The sequence below is a fragment of the Phlebotomus papatasi genome, chromosome 1 (assembly GCF_024763615.1).
Source record: "Phlebotomus papatasi isolate M1 chromosome 1, Ppap_2.1, whole genome shotgun sequence".
Lineage (NCBI taxonomy): Eukaryota > Metazoa > Arthropoda > Insecta > Diptera > Psychodidae > Phlebotomus > Phlebotomus papatasi.
This window is the reverse complement of record NC_077222.1, coordinates 71,360,925-71,379,077: the sequence shown is the minus strand read 5'-3', so window position 1 is coordinate 71,379,077 and position 18,153 is coordinate 71,360,925. Positions and strand designations below refer to the sequence as shown.

Below are 18,153 nucleotides of genomic sequence, written 5' to 3'. Positions count from 1 at the left end.
ACATTAAAGCCGTCAAAACTAAAAACTGCCTTTTGCAATATTAAAGAATCATTTTATCATTTAATGTTGATAGATATGTTAAGTTGGTTGTCTGCCGCCCACTCAGCAATACCAATCTCATCAGGTAAATGGCAGAAACCCTGGATTAGATCAAAGTTCGATACGCCATTCATATAATCAAGTATTTTGCTTACAAATTTTTGTTAATTAATTTATAAAAAATTATGAGTTAATAATTTGACATGATAAAGGAAATATAACACAAACACAAAGGTAACATATTTGTATAGAAGAACCAATGGACTCTTGAATACCACGAATTGTTGCCATTGCCACTGAGCACAGCTTGGAATCAGGACAGAACAAAGAAAAGGGACAGGAATAACTATTGATAGTTAATTTATTTTAAATCGGTAGAATATATTTGGAACTTAAGCAAGAGAAAAGATAGAAACGTTGAAGAAAACAAAGTGATAAAAGAAATCAGTAAGGAGAGAAGAGGAGATACATATAAAGCATATAAACAAAATTTAAAAGAATATTTAGTTCACACAGAAGAACAAAAAAGCAAAATGCGAAGCAACTCGTAATCTTAAAAGATATAATACTTAAATAATTTTAATTCTCCAAAATCAATTTCATGGTTTTTTTGCTTATGAATTTCAATCAATAAAATGATCTCGTGCTGAAAAATAAGAAAAATACCCAACAAGTACATTGGAAGATTTTATTAAATTCTCAAACTCATCGTGCCTTAAGTACATTATTATTATTATATTGATGCATTTTTTGTTCTCAGAGCAAAGAAATACAGTAATAAAAATAATTTATAATTATTTCTGCATTATTGAATTATACATTTTTTTAATTTTGTTCACCACACTTCGCACTTATGAGTGGGATTCATTGGAGATCCAGATGGGCAATTGAAGTCTTTTGCAAAATCTTGCATATTGCTCAGTGGTCCAAGGACACGGAACTGAGCAGGAGAGTGAACACCCGTTGTTATTCTCATCTTCATTGATTCTGGACGATAGACTGAGCACCATGTTTGAGCTGCTGAAATCCAGAACATCTGTTCAGGACTGTAATCTAATCCGGGAAGTCTCATTTCTGGACCATTCTGTTCCACCCATTTGTGATAGGCAAGATAGGATTCCTTAATTCCACCATTATCAGCAATATTTTCTCCTTGGGTATTAATTCCATTGAGCTATAACAATTAAATATTGCATTTTACAATCTCATCGAATATTCAAATAATTTTCTCTGTGAACACAAACTCACCTGCAGGGAAGTGGATGGTTCAGTGTAGTTGCCATACTGATCAATGATGCAGCTTGCCTTCTCCAAATATGCCTTCTTTGTATCTGGCTCCCACCAATCCACAAGATTGCCATCCAAATCAAATTGACGTCCCTGATCATCAAAACCGTGGGTGATTTCGTGGCCAATGACAAAACCAATAGCACCATAGTTCATGTAGCGAGGACGATCGGCTGAGAAGAATTGACCCTGAAGGATTCCAGCTGGGAATTCTGCAGAAAAAGAGAAAGAGGGATTAATGTAATCCTTCTAATGATAACAACATTAGATTAGAACATAAAGAGCACGACTAATCTCACAGGGAATATTTAATTACAGACACTAATTAGATAGAGATACTATTTAAAAGAAGTGACCAAGTGTGAAACACTTTTTGGAATGCTCGTATTCGCAAGTGAAAATTCTGAAAATCGTTTTTGCGCTAAATGCTTCGATCAATAAAGTTACCTATCGGTCAACTCACATAGGTAAAACATTGTGCTTAAGGATACAAAAATCTTTTATTCTTTAAATTGTTTATAGACAAGGGGGAGATATTGGGTCGGAAGTGGTGTACAGGTGAAAATGAAGTGCTTGGAAGTCCTTGGAAGTGGTAGTGCTCAAATATAAAGTTTTTTTTTGTCTAATAACGTATTTTTCAGACTACGTTACTTTTAGTTAAGATTTTTAATTTAGGCGGCAAACTGAAAAGGTTTGTTCAAATTTTCAAGTTTGATTATGACAATAAATGGAGCGAATATGCTCAAATTTATTATAGCTTAATTTATGTCGTAATTTCGTCGGTTGCCTCAGCAACTGTGCTAACTGCATCTGCGTTGTGTCTGCATTCATTGCAAACGCCGCGTAGCGATGCGTTGCTTACAAAGAATGCCGACACAAAGCAAATGCAGTTAGCATAGTTGCTGAGGCAACCGACGATTTTTCCGAGGAAAATATTCAGTTGAATAATAATTTTTCTTAATTTTTACAGGAATTTCAAATTCATATAGTGGCTCGCAAATAATGACATATGTAGATATTGCAGTTGACTTTCAATCAATTTTATATATATATTTTTTTTAATTTATAGTATTCGTGGGATTTTTTCGCGAATGTCGTTAAAGGGTATCTCATAGGTTACCTCCACCATTTTTTGTTATTACATCTCTTCAATGCCAAAAGTATTCAACAAAAAAACAGATTAGTGCTTTTGAGGACTATTACAAAGAGAAACGATAAGGTGCATTTGTAATATTTAATGCTAGACTAATTTTGGAAGGATCTATCTGATGGACTTTCATTAAAGAAACATTTTAGGGGTTTATTTAAATCGCATCTTTGCTCTACGGACGATTAAAAAGTGGCTTTGAAAATTTTGAAATAGGGATTTATCCTTCGAAATATCAATTCCATTTTAAAAGGTCTCTATTACACAATAATTAGATCGTATTTCGTTATTTAGAAGATCTTGAATGTGTTTGATAGCTCAATACATGGGTGCCACATATTTTCACTGAAAGGAATAAGGAGGACTTTATGAATGTGGCCATTTTTTCTCCTGATATGTTGCAATAAAAAATCTTTTCTGGATTGATTGGCGACCACGTAATGAGGAATTAATCTAATGCAACAATAGCGAAAAAGATCCTTGAAAAAATAGCCAAGCTTGTTTCAAAAGTTGGTTAGCAAACATCAAAAACTTTTCCAAAGAGTGCAAAATGTTTTAGATTTAAAGGATTTTAAAACAAGGGAGAGAATCAAGTATAATAAAGTGTGAAAATACGTCAGAAGTGCTGAATTAGTTGTAGCACTCGTACTTTTGGACTCTAACAGATTCTCCAGCCCAGTTTCAATTTACAAATGACAATACATTTTTTTTAAAGATATTCAATTTTCCAAAAGTAGCTTCACTGGTCTCTTAGGAAAATTCAAAATATGTTGGTACTCCTTCGTAAAACGCAGATAATATTAAAATATTGAAAGTATGCAAGAATATCTGGCGGTAGAAATTCAAAATATAAACAAAATGTTAAAAATATGAATAAATATAAATTACTTGAAATTTTTTAAGAATTTTTCTAATTAGATTATTCATCAGGTTAAGTTAATTATTGATTTCTAAGTATGAGAGAAGTGCATGGGAGTGCAGGAAGTACTGGAAGTATTGCCACATTTTCGAGAGTGTTGCGAAATATTGGAAGTGTGAAGGCCTCTTCCATACAAATCGTGGAAGTGTCTGGAAGTGGTGTACACATTTTCACCCAAAATATCTCCCCCTTGTTTATAGGGCATGAAAATACTTATTCTTTAGTTGGACTATTAAATACCTAATTACCGCGTGAAAAAACGATTGATTTACATTTTTACAAGCTTCCAGAAAACTTGAAAGATTTCAGAATATTTACTAGTCTATAACTTTTTGACAAAAAAAATCTATAAGTGATATAGAACTATTCTCAAAATTACTGGCATGAAGTAGTTTGTGATATATTTTGATGCTTTTCATTGTGGGAATTGTGGGCTTTCGCAAGATAGATAGATAGATAAATTTATTCATTAACAATGCTTTCGAAGTACAGTTTCGTTTTAATGAGATCCCGTGTGGTTTTCAGCGTCCACCGACGTCTTAGCATTGATTCCTAACCTCTAGTCTAGAGCAAAACACAATGAAAGAAATATCCAGCTAACATTATTTTTATCAAATGTTTCAAATTTTTGTCAATTTTTTGTGGTTATTTCGGGAGCAGGAGAATATGAAAGCCCAGTAAGCATCAAATGGACATTACAAGGAGCTTTATAAAGCTCTCAGTCACTGAAATTAATCTGATTTTCGATTATTTTCCGAACTTTACACATAAAAAAAATTTGAATTTGTCATATGACATTGTCATACTCTTATGGAATCCTCATACTATAAACGTAAAGTAAGTATGTAACTCAGTGCAGATTTTTTACCTAGTTCCTTTTAACCATCTCTTTACATCGAATTGATTTTTGGTAAAAAAAAATTATGGAGCGAAATCTCTTCGAAAAATGCTAAAATAGATAATGATTTGCTCAAAGAACATACTCGGAAGATTTAGGTTTAATGAAATATTTATATTAAGTGCGGAATTTTGATTTTCACAATTTAGCAAGGAAATTTATGACTTTTACGATTATTCCTGGTTCTCGCACCCTCAAAGTATTTAAGAGAGTCAAATAGAAAAGGTTTTGCCATTGATTAAGGATTCTGCTTAATTAAATATTCAACAATCAAAATAAAATATTCAATAATCAACTATTCGCGGATAGACCTTTAACTCTTTCCGGACCGCAGTAACTATATGATGTAAGCCAATTTTACCATTTTTTAATCAAAAATATCTAAGCTCAGGAATTAAATGAGGTCCTACAAAAAATATCTTACATTTGGACATCCTTATAGTTTGAAATCATCCACAAGAATCGGATTTTTATCAGTTCTGAATAATTAAAAAAACATTGTTTTTGACAGAACATTCATATGCTGCTTTGGGTACTTAGAGTCCCAAAAGAGACGAAAGAGTTATATCATCACTGATAGCACTGATATAGATTAAATGCCAAAGCCTTCAAATTTTGAGTTTTCTTATTTAAAATATCAGGGATTTTGATTGAAATTCTCCCTGTCCCTAATTAAGTTTGGCGTGCATTAGACGAATAAGTTATGATTTTTTTCATATATATATAAAAAGGATTTTGACAAAAAAAAAGTATTTAAGCAACTGTTCCTAATTAGATCTGCATCATTATACTTTTTGTTAAAAAAAATAAATTTACTTCTGTCACATTACTTTAAATTGGTATTTATTTTGATTTTATAAACCAGAAATTTTACACTAATAAAATTCTTGACGCTTTAGATCTGACCTTTCCCACAAAACTGACGACAAGGCCGAAACAAAAAGTCAAAATTTGTTTAAATCTATTCAGTAGAAATGTTAGTAGGGTCGGAGGAACGTCTGTTCGACAGGGAACCCCTATTGACACTTTCGTCAAAATGTTGAAAATTTTTAATGTATCTAGTAAAATATAAGTAATATAACGTTTTTTCTGTAATATACCTTTTATTATAAACAAAAATGTTCAAATTTCGTATCCCAAATGTTACAGAGTAGGGTGTCAATAGGTGCTGACACGAGTTCTTAAAGTGTCAATAGACGTTCCTTTCACCCTATGACTATTACCGAAGACACAAAAGCAATTTTAACCAAATAAAAAAATATATATCGCTCTAACAGTGTCGGCCAAAATTTCAAAAGCTAAAATCCCAAATGGGTCTAAAATCCTGAAAGGGACGAAATTATACAGAGCATAGGCTTATACCGAGGAACCCTTATCCAAGAAACGCTTTGTAAAACCCAATAACGAATCCAAAAAAATGTATTGTGATTACCAAGACATCAGAAACTCTTTTCAGTAAAAATGGAAATGAATCATCCCCTCTAAAATTTTGAAAATCTTTAGGACTTTCTCGAATAAAAAAGTCCCCCTACCTTTTTGAGCATACCCCGATTTTCACGATGGAATAATTTTCCCAATTTTTACAATAGGATCTAAAGGCCACGAAGAAATACTCTTGAAATTAGGGCTTTCACTTTCTGTGGACTTCTTTTTCTCTTTGCTTAACTGTGAAACAATGATAAAATCGCAAAATTTCAATTCAGGATCATTTTTCTGTTCTTCTTTAGATATTTTAGGGACCACTAAACGACTTTGACTGTGTTATCACACTTGCACATTAAAATTTTAATATGACTCACATTAATTGTCGCTGGTGAGAGTCCAAATGTGTAATTTGTGTGTTTGAATCATTTTATATTCAAAATTTGATCTATTTGTTGATAAAAAGGTAGACTTGACCCGCAAAATTTGATGTAAATTGATTTATAGCATTAATGCGGAAAATTAATGCGATTTTCTCTTTAATTTTTTAATGTGAAAAATATTTATGCTTTAGGTAAATTTAAACTTATTTTTGCAGGCCAAGTCCACTTCTTTATTAATAAATAGAAAAACCCCAAATATTAAGTGACTCAAAGACACAAATAACATATTTGGACGTTCACAAGCGACAATTAATGTGAATCACATTAAAATTTTAATGTGCAAGTGTGATAACGCCGTAACACCTACACAGTTCACAATTTAGTTTCGATCCTAAATTATTCCATTGCATCCTAACATCTTGAAGATGTTAAGAGTATTTTTCATGTTAAGAAAGATACGTCAATTGTAGTTTTCCTCAAATTAGAATAAAAAGAATTTGTAAGTTAATCCATTTTGAGTACAATTAACACAAAAGAAGTGTTTTTCAAGTATTTAGTTAACCAGATTATTTGTTTGTTTTTTTACAATCTGGAATAAATTTAATATAAAATTAATCGGATAAGAATTTTGCTCCTGAGAGTATTTTTTCAAATACTTATTCTCCTTTTTCAAAAGTAGGAGAAGGCTCTCAGGCTTCACACAAATTCTGCTTGGAACACTTCATATTTTTCCCATATTTTTTTAATCTTTAATGAATCAGATCTATCTTAAGTCACACATTTCCTGTAAAAATAGGTCAGATTTATTAAAGGAATATGGGGCGGTTATAGTGTTGGAAGGCAGAGTGTGTGCGAAGCCCGAAGAAGAGAGAAATCCGAAAAAGTTAAAATAATATTCCGGAAAAGTTAATTTTACCCTGCAGTATTGATCCAAAATCGGTGTAAATATTACCTTTTTTAGGTGTATTAGGGGTTAAAGTTACCCTTTTCATGTTAATTGTACCCTTAAAAGTGTAAATTTAACATTAAAAAATGTTGATATATTTTTACACCTAAAAAGTGTTAAAATTATAAGGAAAAAAGTTAATCGCACCCTCTTTTTTTCTCACGAAGAAATGGTAAGTAGGGAAAATCAAGTCTATGTCACTTATTACAGAAGATTTCCTTTACAAAATGTAATATTTTCAAAAATTATAGGGTAAGTGTGCCAAATTCCGGCCAGCTTGCAATTTCGGCCATATTTTTTGTTCGTAGAGTTTCCATGAATTTTCAATTTTTGCATACTTTACAGATTATACTATGCAAAAAATAACAAAAAATGTCGCATTGACAAACAAGATGATTTGAAAAAGACATTGGTAGAATTCCGGAAGGACAAGGAACTATAAGAATGAAGGTGGCCGGAATAGGCCACCAATGCTATGTCTACATTTTTATTCATTTTAAAATGTACTAAAAATGATTTTAGAGAAAATAAAGATGATAAACTGTCTACAAAGTTCCAGGGAACACTCCTTAAGAAGAAGTAATAAAATAATTCAATTAGTATTAAAAATATTACATTTCAAACTTGAGACTTTGGCGCTTGCATACAACTATGCCGAAATTTGGCACACCTACCCTAAAATAAAATATTACTAAAAGCATTAAAAGAAACTTACGAATACTGTTCTCGATGGACGAATAGAAAGCATTAACGATGGCTGGTCTGGCATGAGTAACCCAGTCAGTTTTATTAACAGGTTGCCTAAGCTTATTGAAGGCATAATCTGTGCCAAAGACATTCATGGCCAGCACAGATTCCAAATATTTCGCTGGATCAATATTTAAATCCTTGTAGTATTCCTCCAATTTACTATTATCCATAATCTCATCTGGATAGCCAATATGTGTTGTCATAGCCTTGGCCTTGGCAATAGCTGCTTTTCTTGTCTTATCATCCATCCATGGTACAGTTGTGAGTATTTTCTGGAATTCCGTTCTGATACCATTGACCATCTCGAGAGCCGTACGTTTGGCATCTTCCTTGAAATGTTTACGAACATAGAGAGCACCAACGGAAATTGGGAGGCTGGAGAAAAATAAAAGTGGAATTTAGCGTTGCATTCTTTTCCAGCATCAGCTATTCACAACATCTAATATCTATTTATCAGTGGTACAATGAGAAGAATTTCGTGAGAGAATATCTCCATCACCTTCGCATCTATGGAAGATTCTTTCATGCTTATGCATACATCATCCTTTTTTTTTTGAAGAAGTATGTAAATATAATTTTGTCTATTTTCTTTTGAAAAGAATGAAAGCTCACAACAACAGCATTCACTACTAATTTGCATGCTAAATACTATAATTTTTCTAAATCTGACACAAAAGCTGTTCTTTTTTTTTATTCTAAGAATGCACGCATACATCACGCTCACAATACAATGCTTCTAAAATTAAAAGCTTATTATTTTGATTAGAAAAAAGGGTTTTTAGCCTTTTAAATAAATAACAGATTATTTTCCTCACAAAATTCCAATCCAAATTAAAATTACACATCCGTACCCAGTCTCAATATCATCGTCATCATCTTCCCTGGAAAGTGTTGGAAAGAGAGAAAAAGTCTAACCCATATTTTTTTATCAGGACAAAAAGGGGGGACAATCAATTCTTATAGAGCCATAATCTCCTCCAATATATACGTACAATCACAGGTCAAAGGAAATTAACCAGCGAAATGGCCACATAATCTCTCTTACCTGCCACTCGTCATATCCACGCACTCCTTCCATCGTGGTTCCTGTTCTTGCTTTCCACTAATGGCTGTACTATAGACAAGCTGTCTCTTCCGCAATTCTTCTGTGAGGAAGAAGGACGAGAAGGCCGATACTCTCCACATCATATAATTGGCAATTGTCCTGAGAAATTGTAAAACAAATTATTTTACATAATTTTAATTTATGAAAATTATCAGACATTCAATTTGTAAGACGTTAAATTAAAAGACCTAAAACCGTAAAACACTTGTAGTTCTCACATAAAAATTCGTTTAACACAGCATAATTTAGTGAAGATTTCACGGTCTTTAATACCGACCTTGATGAATTAAATATATTACTCTTTCTATGTAATTCAATTGTCTCTAAGTAAAATTATTTGATAGAGTGTTTGACTCAAATTATACGCAATAATAAATCTATGACAATAATAAGATATTAAAATTTTTATTTCAATGAATATAATGTGGTTCTGATCTTCTGAGCTTTTCCGACAAGCTTCGTATAAGCTTCGAGTTATTTTTACGTAGAATGCAATTTTTTTCAATAACAAATCTTACTACAAAAGCTTATTTTTTACGGCTTGAACTCAAAAAAAAAAAAGCATTAGGGGAGATTGGGGTAAAAAGTTACAAATCGAAAATTTCATAATTCAATATCTTCCAAGATAAAAGAGATGCAGCTTCAAATTTTTTCCATAGATAGCCTCCATAGACCTTCTTCAATGTCGTAAGTTTCTTAGAATTCAAACAAGGAATTTATTATAAAATAAAAAATATTGAAATTTTTAGTCCTATTTTTGAAATATTTTCCTTGCAGAAGATATCAATTTTTACCTATATACTTATTTTCCAAAATTGATGCACTGGTGAATACTTCCTAAATGTTTTGGATTCTTTGAATACGAAGCCGCTATGTATTTTAGAATTTTACAAAGATTCTTTTCTCCAGAAATTCCTTTTATTAAAAATTACCACTTGGGATAAAAAGTAATAAAACGTATGGAGCAAAAAGTAAGAAAAATCGAAACAATTTCTGATGTCTCACGGCGAAAAGAAACGTTATTACCATGTCTCGCCGCTTGTTGTTTGCATTGGTCAAACGATTTGCAGTTTTTTGTGTGTTTTTTCCAAAATTTGCTTAAAAAGAGCATTTTTTGTTCAGATAGAGAAAACGGTGTTTTATAAAGGTGTAGGGTAAGTGTACCAAATTTCGGCATAGTTGCATGCAAGCGCCAAAGTCTTATGTTTGAAATGTAATATTTTTAATACAAATTGAATTTATTTGTTACTTTTTTATAAGGAGTGTTCCTTAGAACCTTGTAGGCAGTCTATCGTCTTTATTTTCTCTAAATTCACTCTTAATACATTCTAAAATGCATAAAAATGTAGACATTACATTTGTGGCCTATTTCGGCCACCTTCGTTTTCATAGTTCCTTGCTTTTCTGGAATTCTTCCAATGCCTTTTTCACGTCATCTCGTTTATCGAAGCTACATTTTTGTTATTCTTTTGCATTGTATAATCTCTAAAGTATGTAAAAACTAAAAATTCATGGAAATTCGAGGAAGAAAAAAGGTGGCCGAAATTACAAGCTGGCCGGAATTTGGCACACTTACCCTAGAAGAATAAATTTCCTGTCAAAATATGTTATCTAGGTTTTTTTTTTATTTATGGAAGCCCGTAATAAAGCAAATCAAATTGTGATAATATCCCATGCCTGATACTATTTGCCCCAGCATTCTTGAGAATGGTCACAAAATTATCTTTTAGAAAACAGCTCGATAAATGTATTTCCTTACAAAATAGAGGAAAATTACTTTCACAAAGTTGTAGAGCAGTCAATTTTCTATAAAATTGGGCTAATTAAGAAATTTCGGGGGCGCTCGGAAAGCTTGTAAAAAAATAAAATATCCTTTTTGTGACTTTTTGCCCCAGTCTCCCCTATATATAATCCCTCGATCTTGAATTATTCGACTTCTTACCCCCAAGGGGTCATATTTTGGTAAAACTTGGGAAATCCAAAGTTTCGTTGTTTTTTTTTGTCGTGTTTGACGATGTTTATGAAGTTGTCCGTCTGTGTGTCCGGCCGTTACCATGCTTAGAGCCTAAAATAAGGTAGAGACTAGCGACTTTCGGGAGACCCCCCTAAAAGTTGACGATGCCCCTAATTTGCCCACCATACAAAATTTTTGGGATAGTTGAATAATTCCTTATAACAATTTTTTTTAAGATCAAAGATTTAAAAGTGATTCAATCGGTTCAATATAACGGCTGTTAACTGATAAACGGTAAATGATGCGAAAGTATTTTTGAGGTAAAACATCTAGTTCGAGCACTTCGCGAAACTTAGAAAACTGTTGAATAAGAATGACATGCGTTGACACTCCTGGAATCGTACTATATAACGAAACTGAAATTTTTCCAAAATATGGCTCAAAAATCTGCACTTTGTTTAAAGCTTTTATAAATTTAATTACTAATATACTAATATTTAATCAATTTAAATATTTAAAAAATGTAATGATTTAATGACGAATTATCAAAATCAAGCAATAAATAGTTAAAATATCGACCATCCTGTAGTCACAATGTCGTTTATGACTTACTGGCGCCTGATAGGAAATTTCAGAAATATTCGTTTTATATAAAAATCTCAGCAAATTCGTTAGAAATATTAAACGTATAGCAGTATTCGAGGATGTGTGTAGTGTAGAGTTTAGACTTTAGAAGAATGCAGCTTAAAACTAACGGAGGTACATTTTTCTATTAGATATAAAATTCTGAAAAATCCTAGCTGAAGTGTTTTTTTTAAATTTAAAATTTATCTTTATAGGAAAAGGTAGGGTTACTTTGAGCTGTGCGATTACGTTACACGATTTTTCGCATATTTCTAAAAGAAAGCTGAACCTTGCCATCATTTAATTTATATATATAATTGTTTTGTTTATCCGAATTACATGGTGCTGAAGCCCAGTTTGCTTTAGGAATATACTGATAGATCGTATATAAATGTAGCTCCACATCCCTCTATTTATTATTAATTATTAAATTTCTAAATATTGATTCTTTCCTGTGCAAAAATGCTCAAATTTTTTTGTGAAACTGTCTCGTGTAGGAGCGTCTCCCACTACTATTTCTTCCAAATTTTGTAGAGATTACTCATCTCCGTGATAATCAAATTAATCTCAAAGTATATGATTAAATTAATCTTTATGACCTTTGAGTAATAAATTAGTCAAAATGTACGGAAAATTGAAATTTTTGTACAAATTAGCCCTTCACTACTCTATGGAAAAATTAACTAAGTGCTGAAGCGAGAGTTATAAATTTCTATAAAAATAAATGAAAATTTAGGTCGACTTCTTATCTATATTGGAATTTGTATTAGAAAGCCGACCTTCACTTTAAATCAATTCAATCTTTAACATTCCATCGAATATTTCACTATAAATATTGATTGCCAAAAATGATTAAAACTAAAATTAGAATGTTTTAACTAATTTTGTTAAAATTATTGAATACTTTGTTGCCCAGATATATCACGACATATGTCCTCAAAATGATAATAATACCATGATCGTCAGGTGAGACAAAAATCATCCCAGATTAAAGGTATTTTATTCCCAGAGCTTTATTCACCAAACACTAATTTGCTGCTAAATCTTTTTAAGTTGATAGAAACGGTCTGAGAACAAAATATTTTTATTCTGGATAAATTTTTCTCCATCCCAACGATCACCGAATTATTGTTTCGAAGTTGATTCTACATTGATTTTATACTTCGGTAAAAACTACTCTGAAAAGATTTGTAAAACACCTGACTAAATTTTCTTCAAATTTTGTTGAAAGGATGTTGTTTTGCAATTTGCCAAAAAAAAATCTCACGTTTTATACGGAAAAACATCTTTTTGGGATATCTTAAACAAGATCCAGTTGCCCTTGCCCAATGATTTGGAAAAAAAATATTTTTCTGTATAGAAGAGCATCCTAGCGCACAATAACTTTTGTTTGTAAACATGTTTTCAAAATTTCCTGTGAGAGTGAGCGAGATGACTAGATCTAGATCTAGATCTCACTCTCATTGAAATGTCAAAAAGATGTTTACTAAACAAAAGTTACTGTGCGTTGGGCATAATGCCCAACACACAATAACTTTTGTTTGTAAACATGTTTTCAAAATTTCCTATGAGAATGAGCCAGATAACTAGATCTCGGTTTCATTCACTCTCACTGAAATGTCAAAAACACGTTTACAAAACAAAACTTATTGTGCGTCGGGCATTATGACAAACTTCTTTTTGTAGTGTGACAAAAGCTTGTACTTAGCGAGCAAGCCATGAGTAGAGGAGACTGGGGCAAAAAGTCACAAATCGAAAATTTTAAAATGCAATATCTTCCAAGATAAATAAGATAGTGGCTTAAAATTTTTTTCATAGATAGCCGCCATAGGTCTTCTTCAATGTCGTAAGTTTGTTAGAATTTGAACAAGGAATTTAGAAAATAAAAAATATCGAAATTTTTAGCCATATTTTTGAAATATTATCCGTGCAGAAGATATCAATTATTAGCTACTTATTTTAAATTTGATGCACTGGTGAATATCTCCCAAATTATCTGGATATTCTTTGAATACGAATCCGCTATCTATTTTAGAATTTTACAAAGATTCTTTTCTCCAGAAATCTTTTTATTAAAAACGACCACTTGGGGTAAAAAGTAACAAAAGGTATAGAGCAAAAAGTAACAAAAACCGAAACAATTTCTGATGTTCCACGGTGGAAAGAAACGTCATTATCATGTCTCGCTGCTTGTTGTTTGCATTGGTCAAACGATTTGCAGTCTTTTGCGTGTTTTTTGTGAAATAGCTTAAAATGCGCTTTTCTCGCTCAGATAGAGAAAACGATGTTTTACAAAGGTGTAGAAGAATAAATTTCCTATAAAAATATGTAATCTAGGTATTTTACTTAAATTTACGGAATCCCGTAATAAAGCGAATCAAAATGTGATAGTATCTTATGCCTGATACTATTTGCCCCAGCATTTTTGAGAATGATCACAAAATTACCTTTTAGAAAACGGCTCGATAAATATGTTTCCTTACAAAATAGAAGAAAATTACTTTCACAGAGTTGTAGAGCGATAAATTTCCTATTAAACTGTGCTAGTTAGAAATTTTTCAGTTGCTTGGGTAGCTTGTAAAAAAAATAAAATATCAGTTTTGTGACTTTTTGCCCCAGTCTCCCCTATGCAATTTAAAAAGTCAACAATTTAATAATGAAATTTAAATATAAAAAAAAACATCTCTGCGTAATTAAAAGTAGTTGTTTTTCAATCAACTACATCAAGAAATTGCAATACTCAGAAACTTATTAAAAATCTGTAGTTCCATATTTTTTCATTGGTAAATGTGTATATTGTTTGTACTAAATTCCATAATAATTTTTATATTTCCATTATCTATATAGCACTCAATGGACCATGAAGATGACCATACTAAGTGTATCTAACATAACAATACTAATTTAGAGATTTTAGAGATAATTCCTCGAAAACGTGGGACACAAATTATGAACCATACTGTATATAAGATATTTAAGCTAAACTTCGGATTGCTGATGACAGTCTTATGTAAATCCTCATAATCAGACATTTAGAGATAAATATGCTACAGATATAGAAATCATTACCTCTTTGGGGTTGTCTTGAGAACATCTTCCAAATCCTTGAAGAAAGTGGGAACACTGATGATAATTGTCTCCTTCTCCGTGACCTTGAGACTCTCCGGAAGAATGGCATTAATATAATCTAACCAATCGACATACTTGTACGTCTTCTGAACTTCCGCAATAGTCATTGGATTGTAAAGTGTTGTTGCATTGCGTCTCTTCTCATTCGGCAATGATATCTGCAGATGTGTGGAGAATTTTCATTAATAGCAAATTAAAAATAAATTAAATTTGCAAATTCATTGATTTTAGTGTACATTAGCTAATTTAATTTCAAATTCCAGTGACTCTTTCAGTTCCTTCTCAGCTCGTGATCTTTCTGCGCCATAAATCACAGCCAGGTCCACCATGTAGCTGTAGTAAGCCTGAACAATTTTGTCATCTAATCCTTTAATCAAGTACTCGCGACTTAATCCCAGAGCTGATTGATCCAGCTGAAATTGTTAAATGAGAAGAAGGGAAAGAGAGAGAGAAGGAAATTAATTTCCTCTTTATGTCATTTGGATTGGTGAAATGGCATTTAATTTACATCAATAGTCCTCTGAGTAGATTTCTTCAGATCAATTCCAACAGAAAAGTCCAAAATATAGTCTACACTGTAGCCATATTTGCGGAATTTCTTAACAGCATCCACCCATGTCCAAGATTTCTCATCCCAAGAATCACCACGAACAACAGGCCACCCACCTAGAGCATCCACAATGACTTCCAGTGGCTTGAGGCCTCGTTCTTCGATCAGAGCTGAATTTGTTGATGTTGTCGAGAAGTGAAATTATTGTAAATGAATTTGTGGGTCAATCACTGGTGATAGATATTAGTAAATCACATACTTTTGTTCATGCAGGCTTTGAAGAAATCTTTGGCCAGCCGGAACGGTTTGGCCTCATTTTCTGATGATTCCTCACTCACCAACGTCCTCAATTGCTCCTGAAGGCGATCACCGATGGTAGAAAAGGTATTCACTGAAACCTTCTCATCAGGAATATTGGTGGTCTTCAGGAAAGTGCCACAGGCAAAGTTATAGAAGTCATCGCAAGGCTCAACTTCCGGGTCCATTGCCTCCAGAACACGCGAAGCTATATTGGCATTTTTTATTAGTTTTTTTTTCTATTCACATCCATACCAGTAATTGATTGGATTTCTATAACCTTCATAGTGACACCAAATCCAGTATTTTAATAGAGAAAAAAAAATATGCTTACCCGTGTGAATGCAACCGGGTGTTAAGCAAACATCTTCTTGATTCTTATTACTAACATGGTTGGGAGACTGTTTGTGCTCATCCTCAAGTTCATGCTTATGCAATCCTGGACCACCCTCTAACGCTTCTGCGGTGGTTTTTTCTATGGCATCTAACAAAACACAAGACCAAATTAATTTCCACTCTTCTAATATTCTTAATGGTCAAGTATCAAGTCAATTTTGCTATTTTACTTATTGTTCACACAAGCATTAAAATCACGAAAAAAAATCTTATTCCGTATACAACATAGGGTAAGTGTGCCAAATTCCGGCCAGCTTGCAATTTCGGCCACCTTTTTTGTTCCTCGAATTGCCATGAACTTTTAGATTTTACATACTCTAGAGATTATATACAATTCAAAAGAATAACAAAAAATGTAGCTTCGACAAACGAGATGACGTGAAAAAGACATTGGAAGAATTCCCGAAGGGCAAGGAATTATGAGAATGAAGGTGGCCGAAATAGGGCACCAAAGCTATGTCTACATTTTTATTCATTTTAAAATGTATTAAGAATGATTTTAGAGTAAACAAATACGGTAAATTCTTTACAAGGTTCCAAGCAACACTCTTTAAGAAGAAAGAATAAAAAAATCAATTTGAATTTAAAATATTACATTTCAAACTTAAGACTTTGACGTTTGCATGAAAGTATGCCGAAATTTGGCTCACTTACCCTAAACTTAAAGAATATTCACAATAAGCAAAAACCGCCTTTTATACAATATCTCACTAATTAGTGGAAAAATCTGAGTAAATCTTAATTCATTCTGTATGAGATTGTCGTCTTCATTGTCCCAATAATTTCCTTTAAAGAAAGTAAATTGTATTGAGGCGGAGATCGAGTGTTAATTAGTTATTTAAAAGACAGAGAGATAGAGAGAGAGAGGGCGGTAGATAGAACAAGAGAAAAAGACAATTTTCATAATTTTCAAGTTCACCCAAGGATGAGAAATTATCACGCACGCGATATGATATCATCACTGGAGTTTACAGACGTTCATTTCAGAATCACCAAAGCGATAATTGTATAGTTTGATCTCTTCTGGGGTATTATATATTATTGATGCGTTTCAGCGTTAATTGCTTGAAATAATAAAGAGAGATGCTTTGGAGGAATGTAGTCAAACATTGCCTCTAAATTAGCTCTTGAAACTTAAAAGGAGATGATTTGCAAAATATTCTTTATAACATACCAGAAAAATATAAAATAACTGAGTAAAAGACTTTTGAAAGACTTTAAACAAACTCTCTTGTAAATTTCAATACACAATTCAAATAAATCTGAAAGTGTTATTCACCTTTCTTTCCCAATAAACTTTATACGCAGAGAGGTTGAGGTTTTTTTTTTGCTTTCTTCTGTACGAGAAGAGAGATTTTGGTATATAAAGAAAGAACCTGATTTGGATACAATTTTTGCGACTTTATAGAAGGTGTCACGGAAAAAAACAGCGCACATCTTTGGTACGAAAATATTATTCTTCTTCAGGTGAATGGTCACTAAATGACGTTGATGGTATAAAAGACTTCACCTCTCTCGTATCTTTCTCCACAATCGAAAAATGTTCTTTTTTGGACTTTGGAACTCTTTGGATTTTGCTCGAACTCAGAGAAAGATTTTACACACAATCTATTGATTTAGATCGAAGAAATATTAATTAATCAGAACCTTACGAATTTTAAAGCAATTGGCGATCTGTCGATTATTATTTATTTATCCTTTAACATTTTTAGTAACAAAACGGTAAGAGATAGAGGCCTTGAGACTTGCACGGAAAGTAAAGCAAGAGATTATTTTTCCTTTATCTCCTCCTAGCGTTCCATGTTTTTGATAGCTTGAAAAAAATAAACTGTACGATACAGACCAGTTAACCCTTTAACGACGAGACACTTTTTACGGGCTGAAAATCAACAATAAAAATTAAACTGGGAAACATAATCAATGATAAGTCTTACATCTAACCTTGGAAAGTCCAACAGCGTCTGATTCGGTGTATTTTGTGCTTCTATGAACGATAGGGACAAAAATAGCCCAAAAATTTGAGTAATTTTTCTGATAATACCAATGAATAATATTTTTCGCTTTAATGAAAAATATTACGTATGAGTATTGTAGTCTTTATTGCCAAAAGGGTTTTGTTTAAAAAATATTAGAAGTATAAAAAATAAATAAAATCAATTATGAATTTTAGGATTTAAAAAAATTCGTCATTTTTGAGCTTAAATATTTACTGCATATCAAATAGCTAGAGACTTACAAAAAATATTGTAGATTCTTTCAACCTTCTACTTTACAATTATGTACAGACATAAGAAAAAAATACTTTGG

General features: G+C 32.2%; 1 protein-coding gene across 8 annotated transcripts in view; it reads right to left on the bottom strand.

Moving 5' to 3' along the window:
• Positions 1–713: 713 nt before the first annotated feature.
• Positions 714–18,153, bottom strand: part of LOC129800266 (neprilysin-2) — a 36,949-nt gene continuing 19,509 nt past the window's right edge. For 5 of the 8 annotated variants that reach the window (XM_055844590.1, XM_055844544.1, XM_055844566.1 and 2 more), the window contains 10 exons: positions 15,785–15,934; positions 15,413–15,658; positions 15,112–15,323; positions 14,840–15,016; positions 14,544–14,761; positions 8,837–8,995; positions 8,643–8,672; positions 7,757–8,166; positions 1,288–1,538; positions 714–1,213 (listed from right to left, as the gene is read on the bottom strand). In XM_055844590.1, coding sequence (XP_055700565.1) covers positions 875–1,213; positions 1,288–1,538; positions 7,757–8,166; positions 8,643–8,672; positions 8,837–8,995; positions 14,544–14,761; positions 14,840–15,016; positions 15,112–15,323; positions 15,413–15,658; positions 15,785–15,934 — 2,192 coding nt within the window. In that variant the 3' untranslated portion in view covers positions 714–874. The remainder of the gene's footprint in view (positions 1,214–1,287; positions 1,539–7,756; positions 8,167–8,642; positions 8,673–8,836; positions 8,996–14,543; positions 14,762–14,839; positions 15,017–15,111; positions 15,324–15,412; positions 15,659–15,784; positions 15,935–18,153) is intronic. The other 3 variants (XM_055844597.1, XM_055844582.1, XM_055844560.1) reach the window with 1 other exon arrangement.